Raw genomic sequence first — 26,383 nt, 5'->3', positions numbered from 1 at the left:
TAAAAGTAACAAGTAACGTAAAAAGTTACTTTCCATAGAAGTAAAGTAACGGGTTACTTTTTTAAGAAGTTACGAGCAAACACTACTTTTTAAAAGTAACTTCTTTACAACAATGATGAGGATAGGCACCGTAGTCACATTAAGAAAAAGGCCAAATGATCAGTTGCGTAGAATGACCAGCAGTATCTTATTTTGTGTATCCTCCATGTATCTTCCTTGGTGAGATGAGAGGTTGGGGTCTTCTGGAACCCACTTCTGTGGTTTAGTTAGGATGGACCATCTTTCTTCTCATTTCTTAGGGAAAAGATTGCCCTCTAGAGGCTGCCACAGGAGATGCAACACAGAAACAGTGTCATGCTAGTGCATTTAATGGACTGTCCAGGTACAGTCCAAGAGTCTAGTAAAACTGTTGGCATACAAGCTCACCAATCAATTAAACCAATCAAATGATTCTTAATATCCCTTCAGTCCTCCTTCAGTAATGTATTGATTGGCTGTAATTGTTTACAGTCTAGCCCACAATGTTTGCTTTCCATTTACACAATTAGCTGAATGTGACAAGAAGCAATTTGGTTTCTAATCACAAATTACTCCGTTAATACAGTCCACTTTTAATACACCCACCTGAGTTTGTCCAACCTATAGCCTGGATCCTGCTGCAGAGAGAGTAACAGCGCCCTGCCCTGGTCACCCAGAGCATTACCAGTCAGGTCCAGCTGCTGTAGGTGTCCAGGGTTTGACCTCAGAGCTGAGGCCAGACAAGCACATCCCTCCTGTGTGACGCCACAGCTAGCCAGACTAGAGGGAGAGAGGGGAGGAAGTGTAAGGGACTAGGGGACTTGTGATGGTTTTACATCTGAAAGACTAGATTGTGCTTTACCATGGGTGTTATGGCATTTGTATACAACACATTTCACTAATGTATATGGGTTTGTCTATCTGTGACTATCATTATCTTTTACATTGTTGTACACTAAAAACTTTATGGACATCATACGGTGTCTAGTCTAGTATACAGACAGTATCAGGTTGTGAGTTTGATCCCAAATGGTTATTTGTATATCCACCATTGTGCCCCTGATTTAACCTGATTTGCATGGTTCATGCAAGTCTTTGTGTGCTAAAACATTGTCCCTGTATCTCAATGCTCAAAGTGAGATGCACTGGATTAGAGATTGTTAAGGTGATGTTAACTGAGAACGCTCACCTGAGAGCCTCCAGTGTGCAGGTGGCATGCTGTAATTCCTCAGACAGAAGCTTCACTCCAGAGTCACCGAGGTTGTTATGACTCAGTGCCAGCTCTTTAAGATGGGAGCCCTTGAGAACAGAGGCCACAGCTGCACAACTGCTCTTCGTCAGGTTACACTCATTCAACCTCATGAGCAAAATAAACAGACAAGGAGAAATAGGGACATGGACAAATGAATATCAATCACTTGAATGGACACATGGTAGAAAAAAGTGTCATCAGGATAGACCACAATTAATTTTTGCAACTTGAGTACGGTATTTGCGTGTGACTAAATGTTTGACTAAATTAGCGTGTATTTGTATGTAGTTCTGTGTGTAATTCTCACTTGAGTGTGTGTAGTCGGCAGTGCTGTTCTCTGAGGGCAGAGGCGAGCAGCTCCACACCGTCATCTCCAGGCTCATTTCCACTCAGGTCCAGCTCCAGCAGGTGCTGAGGATTCTCCCTCAGGGTGGACACCATGGCGACACAGCCAGCACTGCTGATCTTATTATTGTACAACCTGGGCACACACACACACACACACAACCACAATATTAGCATGATGCTACCTTAATATCCACTTTGGTTTTGGTTTTTGATTTAATATCCACTGTGACAACTCAAATGATCATTCAAATTGTGTATTTCAGAAAAACAATTCAATATCAAGCATTCTGTTCATACATGGGAAAAGATTGAATTCCTGCTGGGTCACCTGAGGGTCTCCAGTCTGCAATCAGGCGTCCTCAGGGCCTTGGCGATGATCTCTAGGCCTGAATCATCCAGCTCCTTATGACTCAGATCCAGCTCTCGCAGCTCCCCTCCTCTCAGGGCCACGGCCAGAGATTCAATGTCCTTATACTTAGGGCGCACCTCAGACAACCTGGAGAGAGGACAGAAGGTAGAGACCCAGAGGAAAAAACAAGCTTGATGGCTAATATTTGTCATTCCAATTTCATAAATTGAATGAGTAATTACATTGGATTTAATAGTATTAATTGATTGGTAATTAAATTCAATTAATCATGTATTAATTCTCACAGGAGAGACTTGAGTGTTGATCTGTGGGCTGAGAGGAGACGTACTCCCTCTTGCCGTAGTTTGTTTCCGGTCATATCCAGTTTTTTGAGGTGGGACGTTCCAGAGCTCAGTGCTTCAGCCAGTGGAACGCAACCCTCTCCTGTGATACCACACTCCGATATGCTGTCAGAAAAGAGCATTATTCGGATACTGCAAATCTCCTATATGCTCAGACATGCTGTCAGGAAAGATTATTTTAACATTGAAAACATTGTGCATACTTTATTTTAAACAAATGCCAGTTGATAAGGGATCTCAGTCTTTCACACTGTTACTTTTTAATTTAGGTGTAAGTTCAGGAAATAAACAATGGCACTCAACATAATAATTTTACAGGTAAATAACTTTATTAATCAATGCCAATACCCAATCTAATAATATCTAGTAATATCAACTAATACCCACTATACACACTGAACTATTCACATTATTCACCTTAAGCTCTTGAGTTTACACCCTGAATCTCTAAGTGCAGTAGACAGAGGTTTCATGACAACGTCTCCCAGTAGGTTTCCACTCAGGTCCAGAGACCGCAGGTCTGAACCGTTTGACCCAAGGGCCAAGGCCAGAGATGTACCACCTTCTTCTCCGATCTCACAGCCAACCAGTCTACAACGACAAAAACAAGATACTTCTGGCTTAATTTGCTATTTACATATGTTGGTGATTACCATTGTGTGTAAATATATAACTGCTGTATATGCAGTACTACACGTGTAATGAATAAGGTTGAATCATGACCACATTATTGTGTGCAGTGTGCTTACCTGAGCTTCTCCAGATGGCAGTGTGGATGAGCTATAGCACCAGAGAGCTCTGTGGCTCCTGAATCTCCCAGCGGGTTGCGGCTCAAGTCCAGCTCTCTGAGAGCCGAGGAGTCGGAGGTGAGGGCAGAGGCCAGAGCGGAGCAGCTCTCCTCTGTCAGGTCACAATCACACAGACTGATACACAACACAGCAAGAAGTTAGCGATTTACTGTATATAGATATCCCTAGTTGAAGTACTACAGGGTGTTGAGCGCGCTTCCTTATTTCTGTATATAGATATCCAATCACACAGGCTGACACTCATATACATGCACAGGCTGACAAGTCAACGATTAAACAGAACATGCTTTGCCACTTTTAAAAAACGTGAGGTGGACTATGTTTTCATTTTTGTTTGAGACCAAAACAAAGTCAATAGGAGCAGTTAGAGTTAGACCAAAAACTGCATTAATTTACCTCATTTTGTTTCTAAAATTTAACACACATACATGTACGAAACACATTTCTCCTCTGTAAAAACATAAACTCTCTCTCACTTGAGGTTTTCCAGTCTGCACCCTGGCTCCTGCAGGAATAAGGAGAGCTCCTCCAGCCCTGTGTCTCCAAGATCATTACGACTGAGATCAAGGTCTCGCAGGTGACTTGGGTTTGATCTCAGAGCCGAGGCCAAAGCACGGATCCCCACTTCTGTGATTCTACAGTCTGAAAGGCTAAGAGGCAGAAACACTCAAGACATTTGAATGCAATTACTTACTTAAAATTATATTGAAATCATATATAATACTCATAGAAACTGAGAACAATAAATTATATGTTACTGCTTGCTGATTAATTTTGAAATGTTGATGTGCAACAAAGCACTTAAGTCAAATACATGTAACCTCTCCTACGTACAGTAACTGACTTACCACAGCAGACTCAGTTTACACTGCAGAGCCTTAATGGCAGAACACATCTGCTTTATGCCTGAATCCTTTAAATCATTTTCCTTTAAGTCCAGCTTTGCCAGGCTACACATCTCTGAGGACAAGGCCATGGCCAGAGCCTCGCAGCTTGTCTCGGTCAGATTACAGTTCCTTAGTCTGACACACAAACAAAATAAAAAGTTAGTTACTATGTGTTTATTAGGCACATGATAGTATACATTCAAACTAAATTAAACCGATTATCCGAACTGGTGAGCTCCGAAAACCCTAAAAATGAAGCCCTAAAACAAAACAAAAATAAACTATAAAACTGTGTGAAACTCTCACTTTAATGACTGGAGTTTGCTGTGCTGAAGGGCATCAGATAGCAGCTTCACACCTGTGTCCTCTGGCTCATTCAGACTCAGATCGAGCACTTTCAGTCGGGATGTGTCTGATCCCAGAACAGTGGCTAAACACATACAGTCCTCTTCTTTGACAGCACACCTTGCAATCCTGCAGACAGAGTATATGAAGGGACATACATGGGCTTTTGGCTACTACCTGGCAATTGCTGGTTAGTCAAAATGCATCAGAGTTTTGTTTGTGTCACTGCAGCCAAGACCGGTCCTATGAGCAGTGTTGGGCAAGTTACTGAAAATTAGTAATTAGTTACAGTTACTAGTTACTTCTTTCAAAAGTAATTGAATTACCTTACCAATTACTGTATATCAAAAGTAATTAGTTACTAGAGAAAGTTTTGAGTTACTTTTAAGTCTGCTTTTAAAATGTCAAAATGAACAGTACTGAACAGTCACACACACAATAAACCTAATTTTTAGACCTATTTATTGTAGTTTCAACGGGCCTTCAAATCAATAGCCTTGCGCATGATCTCAAACTTTTTCCGACCACAAAACATTCTACAATGCATGAAGGCTTCCCTGACCTTGTTTTGCGCCACCCTCAACATCTAGGTGGTTTGAAAGATATGTACAGTACACCCAACTGCAACATCTGGTAGGTGGCATGGTGGTGCACTGACACTGAATTATAAATAAAAAATAAGTTATTATAAATAAAAAGTTATTATCATTATTATTGCAATCCTTCTGTAGGCTACATGGAATGAGTTCAATGGGATGTAATGTGAAACAATGTTAAATGGCCTATTTTCAAAGCAGTTATTGTCTGCTCACACACACATACAATCCTCATCCTGCTTTGAACACAGTTGTATTAGGCTACATAGCATTTTAAGCACCACCAGTTTGGGAAAAGCCTGCGCTGCACAAGTGCTGACCTACCGAAATCAGTTCAAATGCGCATCCGAGGGTTTGGGATTGTCGCGCACTATGCAGAAGGTTACTCTTCAGCTGATAAGGTGTTCCAGAGAGAAGTGACATGTTTCGTCGCAGACAAATGAAACACCATGGACGTCAATTCCGATGTAAACATATTGTGCAAATAACTCAAGTCGCTGTAGTATGTACGGTAGGCTAGTAGGAGGTTTCTTTATCTGGTAAGTGAAATCTGCATTTTCCTCTCGAGTTAAACGTGTGCTTGCTTATGCCAAGGCTATTTATAGGCTACTGTATGTAGGCCTATTGGTGTTGTGGCGTGGCTATGTTGTAAGAATGAGAAATTGATATAACAAGGCTTTTGCACAATAGGCGAAAAAGAGCAGAGATAAAATAAACAACAAGGTGCGTTTTTACTGTAGTGGAGCTTACGAGATGGAAACGAAAGGGAAAAGGCTTTAAAGGAATTATCCGGAGTAAAATGCACTTTGGATCAATTTACGGATGATTGGGAGTACATACGTTGAGTTGACATCAAAATCATGTCATTCGGATGTGTTTTGAGAAAGTTTGATTTTACCGTTTTTAGTCAAAACTCGTTAGCCTGGAAGTGACCAGGGCAAATAATTTCGCCGCTACAAAACGCTATTTTTATAACTCTTCTACAGTTCCAAACAACATTACACTTACGTGGTAGTTAGCAGAGGGTCCCTAAAGCCAAACCGAAGTATCCCGAGGTCTTTATGTGGTCGGATAGAGAGTCCAGAATGAATTTCATCAAGCCAGTACCTTTCCGGAAATGTTGCTGCAGCTGGCTAGGGGAAAGTCCGTAGGAGTCGATTGCTGAGTGTGGAGTAACACGCTCTGGAAATTCACAATTTCGTTGCTGTTTTAAAAAAAAAAAAAAAAAAACATAGTCCAGTCCATTAAACTTCATTTCAATTTCGAAAGAAATACTGGACTATGTTTTAAAAAAAAAAAAAAAACGGCAACGAAATTGTGAATTTCCAGAGCGTGTTACTCCACACTCGCAATCGACTCCTACGGACTTCCCCCTAAAGACACCAGCTGCAGCAGCAACATTTCCGGAAAGGTACTGGCTTGATGAAATTCATTCTGGACTCTCTATCCGACCACATAAAGACCTCGGGATACTTCGGTTTGGCTATAGGGACCCTCTACTCACTACCACATAAGTGTAATGTTGTTTGGAACTGTAGAAGAGGTATAAAAATAGCGTTTTGTAGCGGCGAAATGAGTTGCCCTGGTCACTTCCAGGCTAACGAGTTTTGACTGAAAACGGTAAAATCAAACACATCCGAATTACATGATTTTGATGTCAACTCAACGTATTTACTCCCAATCATCCGTAAATTGATCTAAAGTGCATTTTACTCCGGATAATTCCTTTAAGATGCCCATTTAAATTGTAGCCTAATGCACTCTTGTGTGTTTAATACGAAATAAGGAGGAATGTGAGGAGGCTCCTATTAACTGTAAAGAATGCATCTGGAATCTAAACATGAAACACAATCGCTGGAAACACAGCTAAGGTCGGGAGACGTTAGATCAGAAGCAGCAAATGTGCATCTGTCATCTTGTCTGCAGTCGTTCATTCAAGATCAACAGAATAACGGAAGTAACTAACTCTTTGAAATTTCAGTAATTAGGGGTCCGAGCAGCGTAGCTGCAGGACCCCTATTGTTTCTGTACCGTTCATTTTTGGCCAAAATTCTGTAAAAGTCATACTGCAGCCTAAACCGTAACTCCAAAACTTTTCAAATGTTCAGGTATGGTTACCAGTACCCTCCTCTACCCATAACCCAAAATTTAGGGTACTGCACCCAAAGATGGCGCTATTGGAAAAAAAAAGTTAATTATGCTAATTTCTCCTTACCAGATTGACCTAGACTCAAAATTCTTTCATAATATTAATCTCTAAAGATGCATCTTTTTGTCCCTGGTCTTATGGTCTAAAAATGTTTACTTTTGACAATTTCATGGAAAAGCCAAACATTATAAAAAGTTTCACACACCCCCACTACCCATAACCCAAAATTTGGGGTACTGCACCCAAAGGTGGCGCTCTTGTCAAAAATGCTCATTTCTCCTTACCAGATTGACCTAGACTCAATTCTTTCATCATATTAATCTCTACATTTAGATGAATCTTTTTCACCCTGGTTTTATGCTCTAAAAATGTTTACTTTTGCCACAATTTCAGAGAAAAGCCAAACATCATAAAAAGTTTCACAGGCTTCAAAAATTATCAAATCTTCACCAAAATTCTCACAGACAATGTTTAGACAAAGCCTCACAAAAGTTATCAAAAGAATTTGGATATGTTGTTCCATTTCAGAGATATAGACCAATAAAGTTTGACCACTCAGCCCATTTCTCCTATATCACCTATATTCCTATACGAGTATTTTTTTTTCCTTGGAGAACAACCATACAACCATCATTATGTGGATACCATTAACAGTGCACATTTTCAGATCTGTACTCTTTTTTTATAAAGCCCTTAATTCTATTGTCAAATGTATGCTAGGAATTTTCTTGATGTTGTGTGTTTGCCAACACACATTTTCACCATGTGAATGTGACTGCCAAATAGATAGGATTGTCAGTGGCTCAGTGGGATAATGCCTAGTGCTGGTGTTTGTTAGGTTGAGTGTTTTAGGCTCTAGCTCGAATACTATTGGTTATTGAAGATTCACACCATTGAACAGCACCTGAATGACATCAGGCAATCAACATACAGTCATTAGTTGCCAAGAATCAGAATGCTGAGACACACTGACATTTACGGGAACTTCTTTGTTTACTATTTTTCCTTCATCATTATGTCTATCATATTTATACTTCATCCATTAGTATTCTTCTCTACAAATGTCTAATTGCCCCAGAATTTCAAAATGGTTTCAGGTGTACTCTTTTAGGAAAGCCCTTCATTTTATTGTCAAATGTATGCTTGGAGTTTTTCTTGTTGTATGTTTACCAATACACATTTTCACCATGTGAATGTGACTGGCCAACATTTGGGATTGACAGTGGCTCAGTGGGATAATTGTACTGGTATGGGGATAATTGTACAGTGCCTTGTACTGGTAATCCTTAGGTTGAGAGTTCAAATCCCACTTGAAGCATTAGTGTTAGAATACTGTTGGGTTGTGGATGTTAGCATACTACAATAGAATGCTTTTGGGTTGTGGAGGTTAACACACTAGAACATTACAGCTACTTGTCAATATGGACTTGTAATGCAATTGTATAGGCTGTTTATCTTATTGACTCCGACACAGCTGTAGCCTATAATTATTTGTTATTCTTATAATATTTGTCATTTCTTATACATATTTAGTCGGCTCTTCCACTTGACAGAACAACTCTATCGGTTAAGGATGTCACGCATGAAACAATGCTGCAGAAACACGAAAATACGACTGAGTTTAGTAGGCTATAATTTTCAGTTCCTGTTTATCTATTGCACGATGGGTAATAATTGAAAGGAATCGTGTTGCAGTCTTGTAAATAGTGACCCTGCAAGATCCCTAGTCATTGCAAAATCATAGTCTGTGACTTAAAACTCTACTACTTGTCTTTAGATGCAAGAGGGTCTAAGACTATAGTCTTTCAAAAATCTTTTCCAAATCTTTGCAAATCTTTCCAAAGTCTGTCAGTGTAAGGAGGGCTTGAGGTGAAAGTGCTGTGGAGAAACTGCAGGATTGTTTGGCTCTGCCACCTAACCACACCCAGTTTACCTGCTGGGAAACCCTGTAGCTCCGGAGCAGGGGCTCAGACCAGAATAAATTGTTCGCTTGCCCTCAGTTCACTCTTTTGTTCATCTCAACCCAGCACTCCAGTGTATCCTGCTGTTTGCATTTTTGAGTTAACGTAAGTCATCACTTTAATGACCCTCACTATGACTTTTGTGATGTTTATCAGTTTGTAGAGTAGCTCTGCCATCATGTGTTAAGTTAAGGTCTTTGTTTGTTGGTTTGGTGTGTTGGAGTCCCATGTGAGATGATTAGGCGATGTTGGTTGACTTGGGATGTACAACTAAACAATACTTGACCTTATATAGCCATATGATTTCAGTTTATTGTTCAAATGTCAATTGGTTTGTTTGTGAGTTGGGATCTGTACTGATTTACCCCATTTCACTAATTACTCCATTTTCTGTTTGTTTCCTCTTTGATGCAGCACACATACAAGTAAAGAACAAAAGAACAGATGAATTGAAACTCAAATAAAGTTAACTTGTGTAGCACCGAAACCTGCCATCTCCGTGTCATCACTCCATACCATTGAGCCTTCTGACCGAGGCTCTGCCTGCTCGCCACACACTCACTCTACCTCGACCCACATCGCCCTCTACAGTTCCTTCAGTTGGGTTGTGGAGGTTAGCATACTAGAATAGAATACTGTTAGAATACTGTTGGGTTGTGGAGGTTAGCACACTATAACGTTACAGCTAGTCAGGACTTGTCGTGCAAGGCAAGTATAACTGTATAATTATAGGCTTTTCATCTTATTGACTCCAACACAGAACCCACCCCCACCCCCCTTCACCTACCACCACAAATACAATTCCATTCTGTGGGAAACACTGCCTTCCATTATCAGACCCTTCATCTTATCCATGACAAATGCATAGTCCTGTAGAATAGAGTATTGTTAGAATACTATTGAGTTGTGGAGATTAGCGCACTAGAATACTACTGTTAGAATACTATTAGGTTGTGGAGGTTAGCACACTATAACGTTACAGCACAGGGTAATCCTAATTTTATGCATCAAATTTATTCCAATCCAACTCAAAAGTTTTGAACAACGCAAAGTGAAGGTTTTATCCAGATCAAAACCAAGAATAGATTATGTGATCTAATCCAGTTTCAGGATCCTTGTTTCCCTTTGAACAAGCCATTTTCAAGATTTGATCCAATCCGATAGCCGAAATCCGGTAACTGAAATCCGATAACGTTTCTTTTGAACAATTGGGCCCAAACAATCAAAGCATATGTAAAACTAAAAAGCTATGCTACCTCATGTTCGTTTTGCTCGGACCCCGTAAATCACCGCTTGCGGTTATATTTGCAATTGTGTTACTTGATTTACAAAAATACTTCGTTACATGCTAGTTACCACTAAAAGTAGTGGAATTACAGTAACGTGTTACTTTGTAACGCATTACTCCCAACACTGCCTATGAGTAATCAACATGCAGAGTAGATCCTATCCTATCTACACCCATACCCACAAAAGCTCATGCCCAGACTAATTTCTTCCAAAGAACTGGTAATACATATAAAATAAATCTAATAGCATAGCAGTAAAATTACTTATGAGGAGTTAATATAGTAAGCACTATTATGATGTGATTAGTTAATTTTACATGACAATGTGTTTGGGTGTTTTCTGCCTATATACTCACATCAGGATCTCCAGCACACACTGAGGTTCCTCTACGAACACAGAGCACAGTCGCTTGATTCCCGACTCTCCAGGCATATTCTTGCCCAGATCCAACAGTCTCAGGTGGTAGGGGGGCCGAAGCCACAAGAGAAAATGCTTCTTCTGTCAGTCCGCAATCCAGCAACCTGCAGGCAGTCAGAAACCAGCCACACATTATGGCAGGATGTCTACATTGAGCTATCTGATTTCTACTTTCAATACAGTGCAGGATGTCTGTCTTGATGAACAGTTTTTATAAACTTATATCACAGACATCATCTTGACATCATCATCATCATTCTTGTAATGTGATTGCATACACTATTTTCAAAGTTATTTACAAGTATTTACATGTATTTAACCTTGCCAGCCAAGATTAAAGATGAGCATCACCTCAGTGTCTCCAGTTTACAGTGTGGGTCCAGCAGGCCAGAACAGAGCTGCTCCACTCCTGAGTCGTACAGCTTGTTCATGCTCAGGTCCAGCTCTCTCAGACAGGAAGTGGTTGAACGCAGCACAGAGGCCAATGCTGGGCAACACTCGTCAGTCAGGTTGCATTTATTCAACCTGAGAGAAGAGATTTATTTAAATGTAATGTGAGGCTTTAGGTAAAGGTTAAATACAGTTGTACCACAAATTAAACGTCCCCATCTGTGTACATTTGAGTCTTTCTTCTCCTTTCTTCCTTTTTGCCATCTCTATCTCTCTACCTGACCCACCCCAGTCAACCCCCCCGCCCCCACCATCACCAATCCCCCTCCTGCTCAAGGTGTCAAGGAGATTATTTTGCCCCCATTGTCCTGCCTCAGTGCCCTAGGGTTCCACCTCTGGGCTCTATAAACCTTGAGACAATATTAACTGTTTTGGCGTATATAAATAAAATTGAACTGTATTGAATCCTGCCAGATAAAATGTAACCCAACCCCACTCCCCTCCCTTCTGCAAATCACACTTCCAAATAAATGCATCCCGCCTTGCCTTCCCTGACCACAGCTAAACGGTGCTCTTGTGTTGAAGTAGCAGGTACTCACAGGGATGTTCTGGACGCTTTGACACAGGGCAGCAGGCTGAGCAGACACTCCTCTGACCGGGTGTACTTCTTCAAGTCAAACTCCTCCAGCTCCCCCTCCTCAGAGGTCAGCAGCACAAAAACCAGCGCCGACCACTGTGCGGGCGACAGACACACCCTGGACAAACACCCCGTGCTCAGGTAACTTTGGATCTCCTTCTCCAGTGAGGGATCTTTCCACTCCCTCAGGCAGTAGAAGAGGTTGATGGTCTTCTCTGTGCCTGCATTCTTCCTGATATTTTGCTTGATGTATCTGACCGTCTGGTCCCCGCTGCCCAGACGGCAGGGGCTTAGCTGGGGGATAAGGCATCGCAGGAGCCCCTGAGTGGCTTCCAGAGAGAGGCCCAACAGGAAGCGGAGGAACAGATCCAGTTGTCCATTCTTACTCTGCAGAGCCTTGTCCACCACGTGCCTTTCGAGATCAGACAAGTTCTCCGCATCACAGAGATGTCTGACACACTGATCTGCATCATATGATCCACGACTGGCGAAAGAGACAAACAGGAACAAAGCAGCAAGGAACTCCTGAATGCTGAGGTGGACGAAGCAGTAGACCTTGCCATGGTGCAACGGGAGCTCCTCTCTGAAGATTTGTGTACAGACTCCCGAGTACACTGACGCCTCTTCAGCATCAATCCCACAATCTGCCAGGTCTCTTTCATAGAAGATCAGGTTACCCGTCTCCAGCTGTTGAAAGGCCAGTTTGCCTAGTTTGAGAACCATTTCCCTGTCTAGAAGCCCAGAGACAACTGCATATTTCTCATTTCTGGTGTTTGACTGAGTGATTAGGAAGTGAGTGTACATCTCAGTGAGAGTTTTGGGAATCTCCCTTGCATTTGCATCTGAGAGTATTCGCTGTAGAACAATGGCGGAGATCCAGCAGAAGACTGGAATGTGACACATGATGTAGAGGCTCCGTGACGCCTTCACATGTGAAACCACCTCCCTGCACAAATTTGGCTCAGATATCTTCTTCCTGAAGTACTGCTCCTTCTGAGCATCGCTGAAGCCACGGATCTCCGTCAGGAGGTGCACATACTCAGGGGGGATCTTGTTGGCGGCTCCTGGTCGAGAAGTCACCCAGAGGAGCGCGGAGGGGAACAGTGCGCCCTTCATCAGGCTCGTCGAGAGCGTCCACAGAGCAGGCCTCTGTGACATCACACACCGCCGAGTTCTCACAGAATCTCAGAGGAAGTAGACACTCGTCCAGGCCGTCAAAGATAAAGATGATTTTGCATTTGTCAGCGTTGCAGAGCTGCAAGGCGCTTTTTTGTGTGGTGAAGTGTTCCACAAGGGTAACCAGGCTGTGCTTACTCTCCATCAGCAGGTTGAGCTCCCGGAAGGGCAGCGGGAGCAACAGATGGACGTCCTGATTGGCTCGTCCCTCAGCCCAGTCCAAGATGAACTTCTGCACGGTGATGGTCTTGCCAATACCAGCGATTCCTCTCGTCAGCACAGCTCTGACATGTGCGTCTGTTTTGGATGTGAGTCTAAAGATGTCGCTGCAGTGGACTGGTGTGTCTGTTAGTGTAGATCTCTTTGACAGCATCTCGATTTGTCTGATCTCGTGTTCAGTGTTCACATCTCCACCCATGCCCTCTGTGACGTAGAGCTCGGTATAGATATCACTAAGCAGACATCCTGACTCTGCTTGGCCTTCATTTACATACTCAAACTTCCTCTTCAGGAGCATCTTCAGATCTTCATGATCTTCAAGTTGATGTGTGTTTCTGATTCATACAATTAAAGGCATTTATGAGCATAGCACTGACATTGTAAGGCAAAATGGATGTGTGTGGATGTGGATGTGAATAAAAGCAGAGACTTTTTTGTAGAAGGTTGGAAAATTTGTCTTCTTATTTCATGCAAATTTAATTGAATGAAATAGCCGAATAAATGAATTATATTTATGGTATATTTATATATGAGACTACTCTTACATGCTTTGAGCTGAAATCTGTTGTTGTCCACCTGATTGGGGTGCCAGAGAATTTTGCCTGAAGTTGGATGGCAGGTCCATTGAGCGGTCACTCTTGGCAGAAACACAGCTCAGCACAGGTGAATGAGATCTCTCCTGCTCCCTACAAATAAAGAGTAAGGTGGTGCACACACAAATAAAAATTCAGTACATGGGTTTGTGTTTATTCATTTCTAAGTTACTACATATAGTTTATATGTTTGCCAGTGTTATTTGTTCATCCCATTTACAGCTGAGCTACACCTGGAGTGCAACTGAAGCGTTCTGCGTTCAGAGATTACAGTGGAAGCTAATTGTTGCAGCATACGCTCCACAAACGGTGTAGCCTCGCTGTTACACTTGTGGAAAAAGAATGAATGGAGTCAGTTTTAATTACTGTAATATTTATATGCATAGCCTGGTTAAAACCAGACTCATTCACTTTGTGAAAAGAGTCGATTACGGTAGCTCATTCCCTTCGTGAAAAGATTCATACGACTCATGATTTGGACACGTTTCCAACATTAGCTTGGTGAAGGACGTAGACATTGAGTTAACTTTGAAATCATTGGTCCAGCCTAACCAGTCATATTAAATAGGGATTCCTAACGTTAATTTATGATATGTCAAAACTTTATAAACTGACAACAAACAGCATTGGCAGTCAGGAAACAATGTAGGCCAACCTTTATTTTAAATAAATGTACACACTCTTCCGACTGCAATTGCTACTACCGTTTACTACAGCCACTTTCAATTTTTAAACTATAACGTCATCCCCTCTCGTCACTGATTGGCCCTATTTTTTTGTAGGGTCTGATGGAAATGTTAGTGAATTATGGTGTTACAGACTAGCGTCTCCCTGAAAGGTGATCTAGGTGGACCAGCCAGGCTAATTCTTACATGCTTTCAGCTGAAATCTGTTGTTGTCCACCTGATTGGGGTCCCAGAGAATTTTGCCTGAAGTTGGATGGCAGGTCCATTGAGTGGTCACTCTTGGCAGAAACACAGCTCAGCACAGGTGAATGAGATCTCTCCTGCTCCCTACAAATACAGAGTAAGGTGGCACACACACAAATAAAAACACAGTATATGAAATGGGTTTGTGTTTGATTATTTATCAGTCTTTAGTTCATCACCTTTACAGCCGAGCTACACCTGCAGCGCAACTGAAGTGTTCAGTGTGTGGAGTGTAAAATTAGTTTTAGAAGACTGGTCTAATTTCTTTTCAATGTATGTAGTGCGCTCACATCTGGTTTGGCCAGTTTCAGTGGAAGCTAACAGCATACTCTCCGTTAACAAACGCTTCAATTGCACGCCTGGTGTAGCTCCGCTGTTAGACTTGTGGAAACAATCAAACAAATGAATGAATGAATGAATGAATGAATGAATGAACAAATGAAAGAACTAATGAATGAAGTCAGTTTATTACTTGCAGTGTTTATATATTACTCTTACGTGTTTTGAGCTGAAATCTGTTGTCGTCCACCTGATTGGGGTCCCAGAGAATTTTGCCTGAAGTTGGATATCAGGTCCATTGAGCGGTCACTCTTGGCAGAAACACAGCTCAGCACAGGTGAATGAGATCTCTCCTGCTCCCTACAAATAAAGAGTAAGGTGGCGCACACACAAATAAAAATTCAGTACATGAAATGGGTTTGTGTTTATTTCTTTCTAAGTTACTACATATAATTTAGCTGCATATGTTTGTCAGTGTTATTAGTTCATCCTGAGCACATAGGTTTGATCTCAGCTTTGGTAGGGACACAATAGGCTATTCTCTATATTTTTTAAATTCAGTTTTGTTCAACGGAGTATTAGGGCCACATATGAAGAAAAATAAAATTGCCAATATTTTTGCCTTTGAAGTCGACATTAAACTTGACATTTCGACAAATAAAGTTGAAATATTATGTCGACTTTAATCTCGACATGTTGACTTTAATCTTTGATGGCCATCAAAACAAGTTTGGTGAGAGAGTAGCTGCCACTTAATCTGGACAGTCAGTATCAGACTCGACCAGTTGGCCGACAACTCAACAAAATGGCTTCTGTAGCCTAGATGATTTGGTGAAATTTTAGTGCAGAATTGGGTTTAGCAATAACTATATAACTAGATTTGAATGTCGAGAATAAAGACAAAAGGTCGATATTAAAGTAGACATGATATTTCAACTTTATTCTCGAAATTTCAAGTTTAATATCAACATATGTGTGACCCTAATACTCCATCATAGGTTTGTGTGTGTTTATTTAGAAAAGTAGTACTCTTCATCATGTAACCAAATATGTTTGTCATTGCTAATCTATCCCACAAGAAAATAAATTAACGAATGAAAACACAAACATATAGATTGCTGTTACTGTGCGAGTTCAGTACTTCTCAACCACTCGTTTGACACCGAGTGTACCTGGCCTCTGTGTCTTGAGAGCTGGATGGCCCAGAGAGACTCATGATGACACGGAATACCGGTACCTCACAGTTGAGGAAAACACATCAGAGACTCATGCATGCCTGTGTGTGCGGGAAAAGGGTAAGGGGTATAAGGTTCAGGTCACGTCGAGATTAAAGTCGACATGATATTTGAACTTTATTCTCGAAATGTCGAGTTTAATGTCGACATGGCGAGTTTAATCTAGTCATGGCAAAACATATTTTTTTCTTCATATGTGTGGCCCTAATACTGCTAATACACATACTGTGGTCGTATTTGGACAGTCCGCCCACAGAGACGCATCATCTGATTCAAGTTTACCGTGTAAAATGTGAAATTATTGAACATCCAAACCTAACCTAAAAACATAAATTGTAGCCTACTTAAGAGTGTCAACAGATATTTTGCTGATAATTCGAGCATCTGTAGACTATGGGCGGACTGCCGCTTCAGGTAACAAATATGACCCGTCTTCACAACGACAACAAGGCAGGCTATTCTCAGCTGAAAATAATACGGAAGCCCGCCTACCTCCAAATTCAGCCTCTCATTAATCCATATTCTGATGCTAACTTAGGCTATACTGGCAATTAGGTATCCTTGCTGTTTTTAGACTGATGCTTAGCGTTTAATCCATCCCATGTGTCGCAGGTGTTGGTGCTGGGGCAATGTGCCCAATCCAGATAACTAAACAACAAAGTCATAAACAATCCATCAGACATAGCATAGCCTACTGTGATGCATTCTTCATTCAGTCCAAGTGTTTTCTGAGAACAAATCGCCGTGGCTTACAAACTCGTTTCTTTGACGGGGGGAATCCGCCTCCTTCTCTTTAGATGCTTTCCAAAACTGAGTTTCGTTTTCAGTGAAAGTTGGTGACGCTTGCGCTCAACAGCCAACAGCAAATTAAAACTCTTTCTGTGCTCCCGTAGGCTTTCATATAACTTGCTCTAGTGAAGATCCTTCAAACTGCTTCGGAGATATGCAAACACTGCATTTCCATTTCTGCGCATGACCCCACAACCTTAGTAAAGTCGGTTCATCATGAGCAAGTAGGCCTATAACAAGTTTGAAATGAAGATCCTTCAAACAGCTCTGGAGATATTTAATAGGCCTATCATCATATGCTAACACATCATTTGGACCAATATAATGTCATGGTGGTTCATGGAGCTATCGGTCATTTTTTCTGTTACAGACTGGTATTGGCACATGAAATTCTCAATCAACATTATGGGCCTATCTTAACCCAGCACATGGAGCGAAGCGTGACGCAAGTCGTTTTCCTGGCCTCTCTTACACCATCATTTTAGGCTCGGCCTACTGCCAAGAGTTCAAGTAAGTTTACGAGTTGTCAAATGAACAATGCGCTCCCACAGGCGTGTCAATAAAAAAAATGTTCAGGCACATCAACAAAATTTAGAACGCCAAGAAAAACCAGGTCTGAAACTCATGTAGGCTAATACAGATATTAGTCCGGCAGCCATGGGGTCAGACCTGGTTTTGTCGTTAAAGTTTTTTTTGCAGAATCTAGACTCTCTTGGCAATTTTGTATATTACCCTTTCTTGTTCAATGTAGCCGATTGAATACAAGGTGAGACACTACAGGCCAGGGTAAAATCAGATATCACTATGAAACTTCCCCAGTTAATTACTTACATGGATATGGAAAAAATGTATTACAAGTTATCTGAAATGTAATGTTTAAATATGCAAATTAGGCATAATCTAATTAAATATGTGCTGATTTGCATAAACGTAAAAAAAATCTGAACATTGGATGAAGCCGGGTTCAAAATTACTTTTTCATTGTGTTTACATATTAGATGTAAATATGTAACAAGACAAGAATGGCTTAATATTGAGAATTGCCCAAGGGATATCACCGGGCACCCTCTCTAATCTTATTGAGTTACCCCTTGGCAACAAGAAACAGCAAAAAAAAAAAAACTTTAACCGAAAAAAACAGATTCACCTAAATTATGGTATTTGGCTGCCGGACTATATCATTAAGGGCACACCGTCACAAAATAATAACAATTGGCGAGACTGCAATGAGTCCCAGGCAACACGACTGGTCTGCGTGGATGTGCTAGGATTTATATTTAGTCATTTGAATATTATTGTGGTAAGTGTTGCTTTTTTCAGACTATGTTTTTGAACACCTTGTCAGTCAATAGTGAAAGTAAAATAAGTGTAAAACGTTTTGTCTGTTTTGTTGTTGCCTACGAGTACAGGCAAGTGCAGATGCATGTAGGCTATACTCTGCTTGACACTCACACATTTTAGTATAAGTAAGTATAAGAATATATGCTCTTTTGATCCCCTGAGGGAAATTTGGTCTCTGCCAAACCTCTGATTCTAATGCCTGTTGGGGCTCTGCCCCTTTAGTCTGTGCTGCCTTGTTACCAATCTGCAGATCATGGAGTGTGCCCATTGGTGCTGGGAGTAATGGGTGGCCCTATAAACAAGACTTCATGGGTAATGTACTCTCTCTGCTCTGACTCTCTGGCCTGGTTCCTGGTGACTCCGTGGCTGCTCCACTGGGGAGAGCCTTAGCCCATCGCTCCTCACCCCGACGTTGTGTTTTACACTTTTGTTTGATCACCCCTAGACATACTTTGCATTACACTATCCTTTTTCATTCACTATACTGACTGTAGCGACTTGTATCCATCCAAAAGCCAATTAGTCGCTGAGAGGCTAAGGTATGGGTGTGCTGATTGTATGACTCGCTGTTTCAAACAAAATATCTGCTGAGATCCAGATGCGTTTGACGGGTTTATTGAAAAGGATAGTCCAACTTAATCCAGTGATAATAACGTGCTCAAAGTAAAAAGAAAATGTAGGCTAAACATTGTTCAGCAGCGTAACAGCGGTCAACAAGAAATACGGCCTCCCCGTAACTCACCCGCTCTCTAGTTAGGCTACTTCCCCCGTGCCTGTGCACCTGCCATTAAATTAATTAAATGTTACTGCCCCCAATTACGGTGATATGCAAATTAAACAAAAACTAACTAAATATAATAACCCAAGTAACCCAAATATAAACCATTAAACTATATTACTTAACATTACATAAATCAGATTGTTAATAATAATAATAATAATAATAATAATAATAATAATAATAATAATAACAACAACAACAACAACAACCTTCATGGCTCCTACACACCAGCCCCTAATTATTAAGCTATTACCTAATAATTACACACAATAGGAGTCATGAAATAATTAAACTAAACAGAATACATAGTCACATTACATTCTTTTTCTTCTTCAGTCTTCATGATCTTGTGAAAAGTCAGTCGGTAGGGCCAGAGGTTACCAGCACATAGCCCTGTGATCTGTGTTCACCACAGCCACTATTAGTCAAGCGTCAAAAGTTAAGTCAGACGTCTAGTCAGAGGTCTAGGCCTGGTCATCTGCAACAGCCGCCCCACCTCCAGGATCGGCCTCCTGAAGCAGACATATCTTGGTTATAGGCCGGTTCAGGCAGCTACTCTTAGTCTTGATCGCACCCTGGCCTTTCGCCCCTTCCGGTCCAGGGTTTGTAGGACTCGTCCCTCGACCCAGGAGTTCCGAGGTACTGTACTGTCCACTACAAGCACCAGATCTCCAGGAACAAGGTTTCGCTTCGCTCCTGACCATCTCTGCCGCTCCTGCAATTGAGGTAAGTACTCCTTAACCCATCTCTTCCAGAACAGGTCTGACATGTACTGGACCTGCTTCCACCGCTTGCGTGCGTACATGTCGGCTTCCTGGAAGACTCCTGGTGGCAAAGATGGTAATGCCTTCAAAAGCAGCAGGTGATTTGGTGTCAATGCTTCCAGGTCATGAGGATCCATGGAAGCTTTCGTTATCGGTCGGCCATTGATAATGGCTTCCACCTCACAGAGAACTGTGTGAAGACCTTCTTCATCCAAATTTGATTGTGCAAGAGCCATATGCAACGGTCTCTTCTTCTGACAGAGAGATAAGAGCCAAGTTTTGAATCTCAAGATCCAGACTACAGACTCTCAGACGGATCCAAGAGCTGAAGTGGTGGATCATGCAAGATACTGCATCAGCCTCCTCACTGGCCTGTACAGCATTTCACTGTGGTTTCCTTCTTGACCTCAGGGTCATCTGCTGTTAGTCGATGAATATCCTCAGGGTTGACAGGCCACTCATCCTCTGGTTGAAGGAGAAAACGAGGCCCTGACACCCACGTTGCATCCTTGAGAAATGAATCACCTTTCACACCCCTGGAGGCAACATCGGCTGGATTACTTGCTGTTCCAACATACCTCCACTGAGAGGGTTGTGAAGCCTTGCGAATTTCTGTGACTCTGTTGGCAACAAAGACTTTGAACCTGGATGTCTCATTCCTGATGTATTTAAGCACCGAAGTGCTGTCGGTCCAAAACACAGAGTCTTGAAGTTGCATGTGCAGCTCTTTTCTCCACAAGATGTCAATGCGACTGGCCATGGTGGCAGCGATGAGCTCCATTCGGGGGATGGTAGCAGGTTTCAAATGGTGCCACCCTTGTCTTTCCCATGACAAAAGAACTGTGCACCTGTGATTGTGCATTTCGTGACAGCAGGTAAGTTACTGCTCCATAGCCATCCTCGCTTGCATCACAGAAATGATGTAATTGTGCTGTAGTCACTTCACCAAAATCTGATGGTTTCAGACACCTCATGATATTACATTTCTCCAAATGACAGTTCATCCAGCCAACTTGTCCACTCCTGAGCCACAGTCACAGGGTATGAAATCATCCCAACCAAGTGCTCTCCTACACAGGTCCCTTAGGATCTTCTTGGCAGACAAGACGACAGGACTCACGATCCCAAGAGGATCGTAGATGGAGCTAACTGTAGAGAGGATTCCTCTCCTAGTGAGTGGTCTGTCCTTGACAACAATCTTGAACTTAAAAGTATCAGACTGAATGCACCACTCCACACCAAGCACTCTCTCCACGGGTGGCGACTCTTGGTCCATGTTCAACAATTTCACGTCTTTAGATCTGTGCTCTTCAGGTATTGCATTTAGGACATCACGTCTGTTGCTTATCCACTTCGTGAGTCGAAACCCACCTTTGGCACAGATTGCGATGAGCTCATGATAAAGAGATACAGCTCTTTCCTCCGAAGCCACGGATACTAGGCAGTCATCCACGTAAAAGCTATGTAGGACTTTATCCATTGCTTCCTCGCTGAATTGTTCTTTGTTGTCCTCTGCGCATTTCCTGAGGGCAAAATTGGCACAACTGGGAGAGGACGTTGCCCCAAAGAGATGCACCAGCATCCTGAAGTCCACATGATCTTGACTTAAGTCTCCAGCAGGCCACCAGAGGAACCTCAAGAAGTCAGCATCCTCAGGTGGTACCCTGACCTGGTGAAACATCGCCTCCACGTCCGCCATGATGACGACTGGTTCCTTCCTGAACCTGCTCATCACTCCAATCAGTGAACTTGTGAGGTCTGGGCCCTGTAAGAGTTGAGCATTAAGTGATGTTCCTTGGAAACTTGCTCCACAGTCAAAAACAACCCTGATCTTCTTCGTAGGATGGTAAACACCTTGATGCGGGATGTACCAAACCCTGCCATCACTACATTCCAAATCCTCTTCAGGCACCCTTTCTGCATAGCCTTTGACAACCAGATCTTCCATGAAGGCCTTATAGTCAGCATGAAATGAGGAATCCTTCTGAAGCCTCTTCTTCAGATGTAAAGCAACGCTGCTCAATGATCTTCCTATTATTTGGCATACTAACGTCCTTATTCCTCAATGGCAGGTTGATCTGATAATGACCATTGACCTGTTTTGCTGAACTTGTAACCAGCTCCATGAACATTTGTTCCTCTTTTGACATGGCAGGCTGTTCCTCCACGCTGCATTCAGGGAAGTCTGCCTTAAACTGCTGCTGCCGCCAAAGTTCGTCCAAAGTCACAACTGACACCCTGTTCACGGTTAACTCTGGCTGCTCACCGCCACCGTCTTCATCCAGAGGCCCATTCACTGTCCAGCCCAGCATTGTTCTGATTGCATAGGGTCCATCTCCTACACTGCGAATCACTTGCAAGGGTTCCAAGGCTTGAGACATTTGTCCCAATCAACAGCTCAATCCCTGCATCAATCTCAGGCAAGTGAACATGTTTCAAATAAGGCCATTTCTGAATATCACTCTGTTTTGGAATGTTCCTCTTGTGAACAGGCATGTGTGTTTGTGTGTAAGCCTTGGGCAGCTCACAGAAATTCTCCCCATTCAAACCGGCCACTTCCAGTCCTGGAACTACGTGGCTGCTCACCGCTTTCTCTTGGCCCATCGTCCGTAGGAGAATATGGACCTTCTTTCCTGGAACATTAAAGTTTTTTCCTTAGTGCCTCTGTACAGAACACGGCCGTACTTCCTGGGTCCAAGAAAGCATAGGTGGTGACAATCTTATTGCCTATTGAATTAACTTGCACTGGAACTATTGGAAGTTTGCAGTCGTCATCACCAGCCCCTGTAAGCCCACTTGACATCAGGGCACTGTCGACAGACACCTCTGATTTCCTCTCAGCTTGGTCTGGATCCTTATCTTTTTCCTTTTGTGGAATGTGAAGAACAGTTGGATGTTTAAGACCACATTTTGCACAGGAAATCCGTTTTCTGCAAACTTTGCTCATGTGTCCAATACACAAACAGCCAAAACAGACACCCTTCTCTCTTAAGAAGCCCATCTTCTCTGTGTGCCTTCTTCCCCAACTGTGGACACAAATCCAAAGCATGTCCTTCTCCACAGCAGATGCATGTTCTCCTCGCAAACTCCACACGCTCCTTTCCTCTAGTTCCAGGCTGAGTCTTGTGTATCACAGGAGCTACAGTGGTAGCAAAGCTGGTTCCCTTAATTCCAGAACGAGTTTGCAGATTTGGCTTGTTCACTCCTCTATTAGTTGTCAGTGATGGAGCGCCCTGTATGTTTCCAAACACTGGGTCAGTTAGAACCCGCACTTGTTTCTCTATGAAAGTTGTGAGGTCAATGAATGTAGCTCGCTGGCTGCGCCTGTCCTGTAGTTCACATGCTGCAGAACTCCACTTGTCTCGAAATTTGTAGGGCAACTTTTTTTATGATGGTTAGCATGTTAGCAGGTATGTCCAGTTCATGCATATATTGCACCTCTTCCATAACGTTACAGCAACCTCTGAGAAAAAGGCTATAATCACGAAGAGCTTTTGAATCTTCATTCTTGATCGGCGGCCATGAAAGAGCTTTTTCCATGTATGCGTATGAAATCCTCTGTTCATTTCAAACTGCTCTTTTAACAACACTTTTGCTTTAGCATATCCTCTCTCAGGATCCATATGCTGGCAACTTCTGATCAATTCTTTGGGGTGACCCCTTGTGTGCTGTTCCAAGAAATACAGTCGGTCACTGTGATTTGCAGTGTTCCTCTCCACACCGTTCTCGAAGGCCTTCACAAACGCATGATATTTTAATGGATCACCGTCAAAGATTGGCATCTCCCTCTTAGGCAAAGATGAAAGGCACTGCTGCTGCACCAACAGTGATGTTATTTCATTTTGTTTGCACATAATGCCAAACACATTGCTTTGACCTTCATTTGGACCAATGTTTAAGGCATTTCCATCTTGCATTTGTATCCCTTCTAGAGTACTGTGATTCACTGCATATAGATTGGGTTCATGTGAATGAATTAACTGAGATGGATTTCTTTCCTTAGGTCTTGTTCCTGCATCCAGATAAGCATGGTTGATTTCATGTTGTGACCTTTGTGGTACAAATGACTTTGCTTTAGCATTGAGGATCAGTTTTTGTCCTTTTGCCAGATAGGAGTTCATTCCATCAGAGCGCTTCGATACAGAGGTTCTCTTACTCAAGATGCTCCGAGACTTGAGCACATCCAGTTTTGCCATGTTTGCTGCAATTTCCTCATCCAACTTAAATTGTTCTTTCCTTTTACGCCCAGCCATTCCTCCTCCTCTTCCAGTTCATGTTTATCTTTTAATAATTTTTGTCTTGTCCTGAAAGCTGCCAAGTCAGCCTCTGCTTTTGAGGCGTGCAGAAGAAATACTGGAAGCAACAGACTCTCTTCCTATGGCAGAGTTTGTGATTTTGACACCCTGCTGCCCACATTTGACACACTGTCATTTGGTTTTACATTGTCTTGCAGCTCATCTGTATCAATGACTAAGGCAGCCTGTTGCTGAGTTTCATCAGGTGTTGGAGGCAACTCCTGTTCATTCATTTCACCAGAATCAGTTTGATCATGTAACTCAAGCAATTCATCCGGCTCAATCAACCACTGCTCAATCAACATGCCTTTGAAATGTGTTGCTATAGGTCATGATGTTAGAAAACCATTCAGTATGGATCTTCTGTTGCTCTTCAGGGAGTAAAGGAATCAGCAGGTCATGTGACTTGGTGGCATTTCCACACTGATCAATTAAACTCTCCAAAAGAGATTGTATTTGTGAAACATTTTCCTTATTCTTCATGAATGTTTTCATTTGTTGTATGAACCCGTTAACTTTATCCACCTCTTTCCTTTCATTTTTTGAGCGTTTTGATTTTGTTTGCCAAAGCCTTTGCTGTTGGCTTAGATTGCCTTTTTTCACTCTCCATTTCAGAACTTGAAACACCCTTTTGACTCATTTTCTTTTCTTCAGTTACTTCTCAATACACGTGCATCCACTTCAACATTCAACCATGTACAAAACACGTCATGCACAGTAGCAGAGCAGCGGCAATTTCAAAGAGACAAAGCGGAGATTCAATGTAGCATGGAGGTAGGGGTACAGTGCATCCAAACACTTCCACAAATCCAGAAGCGTTACACACATTAGCAGAGCAGCAGCAATTTCAAAGAGACAAAAGGAGATTCAAGCGTAGCATAGGAGGTAGGTTACAGTGCATCCAAACACAAAGTCAGTGCAGTCTTCCGTCCTTTATCTCCGATGGTCCTTTCTCCCATTTGATCCTTGACCGTCATAGTGCTTTCCTAATGCTGTTTCTTGTTGACAAAAAATGTATGACTTGTATCCATCCAAAAGCCAATTAGTGGCTGAGGGCTAAGGTATGGGTGTGCTGATTGTATGACTTCGCTGTTTCAAACAAAATATCTGCTGAGATCCAGATCGTTTAGCGGGTTTATTGAAAAGGATAGTCCAACTTAATCCAGTGATAATAACGTGCTCAAAGTAAAAAAGAAAATGTAGGCTAAACATTGTTCAGCAGCGTAACAGCGGTCAACAAGACAAATACGGCCTCCCGTAACTCACCCTCTCTCTAGTTAGGTTACTTCCCCGTGCCTGTGCACCTGCCATTAAATTAATTAAATGTTACTGCCCCCAATTACGGTGATATGCAAATTAAACAAAACTAACTAAATATAATAACCTAAGTAACTTAAATATAAACCATTAAACTATATTACTTAACATTACATAAATCAGATTGTTAATAATAATAATAATAATAATAATAATAATAATAATAATAATAATAATAACAACAACAACAACAACCTTCATGGCTCCTACACACCAGCCCCTAATTATTAAGCTATTACCTAATAATTACACAAATAGAGTCATGAAATAATTAAACTAAACAGAATACATAGTCACATTACATTCTTTTCTTCTTCAGTCTTCATGATCTTGTGAAAAGTCAGTCGGTAGGGCCAGAGGTTACCAGCACATAGCCCTGTGATCTGTGTTCACCACAGCCACTATTAGTCAAGCGTCAAAAAGTTAAGTCAGACGTCTAGTCAGAGGTCTAGGCCTGGTCATCTGCAACAGCCGCCCCACCTCCAGGATCGGCCTCCTGAAGCAGACATATCTTGGTTATAGGCCGGTTCAGGCAGCTACTCTTAGTCTTGATGCGCACCTGACGACAAAGCCCCTTTCGTCCGAAGGACATGTAGGACTCGGCCCACACCCAGGAGTTCCGAGGTACTGTACTGTCCACTACAAGCACCAGATCTCCAGGAACAAGGTTTCGCCCCCCTGACCATCTCTGCCGCCCTGCAATTGAGGTAAGTACTCCTTAACCCATCTCTTCCAGAACAGGTCTGACATGTACTGGACCTGCTTCCACCGCTATGCATGCATGTCGGCTTCCTGGAAGACTCCTGGTGGCAAAGATGGTAATGCCTTCAAAAGCAGCAGGTGATTTGGTGTCAA

The 26,383-nt window shown here is 42.2% G+C and overlaps 1 protein-coding gene across 1 annotated transcript; it reads right to left on the bottom strand.

The window, feature by feature from the left end:
- Positions 1 to 68: 68 nt before the first annotated feature.
- Positions 69 to 17,458, bottom strand: LOC125303901 (NLR family CARD domain-containing protein 3-like). Its single transcript, XM_048257857.1, is given in 22 exon segments — positions 69 to 321; positions 625 to 798; positions 1,208 to 1,375; positions 1,578 to 1,751; positions 1,947 to 2,114; positions 2,273 to 2,434; positions 2,747 to 2,920; positions 3,079 to 3,252; positions 3,615 to 3,788; positions 3,987 to 4,160; positions 4,332 to 4,499; positions 10,722 to 10,835; positions 10,837 to 10,887; positions 11,135 to 11,308; positions 11,773 to 12,936; positions 12,938 to 13,540; positions 13,751 to 13,891; positions 14,671 to 14,811; positions 15,226 to 15,366; positions 16,179 to 16,282; positions 16,734 to 16,889; positions 16,995 to 17,458. Coding segments are annotated over 20 exon segments (4,290 nt in total). The 5' UTR covers positions 16,223 to 16,282; positions 16,734 to 16,889; positions 16,995 to 17,458; the 3' UTR covers positions 69 to 314.
- Positions 17,459 to 26,383: the final 8,925 nt, after the last annotated feature.

Source organism: Alosa alosa, chromosome 11, assembly GCF_017589495.1.
Source record: "Alosa alosa isolate M-15738 ecotype Scorff River chromosome 11, AALO_Geno_1.1, whole genome shotgun sequence".
Taxonomy (NCBI): domain Eukaryota; kingdom Metazoa; phylum Chordata; class Actinopteri; order Clupeiformes; family Clupeidae; genus Alosa; species Alosa alosa.
This window is presented reverse-complemented; position numbering and strand designations above follow the sequence as displayed.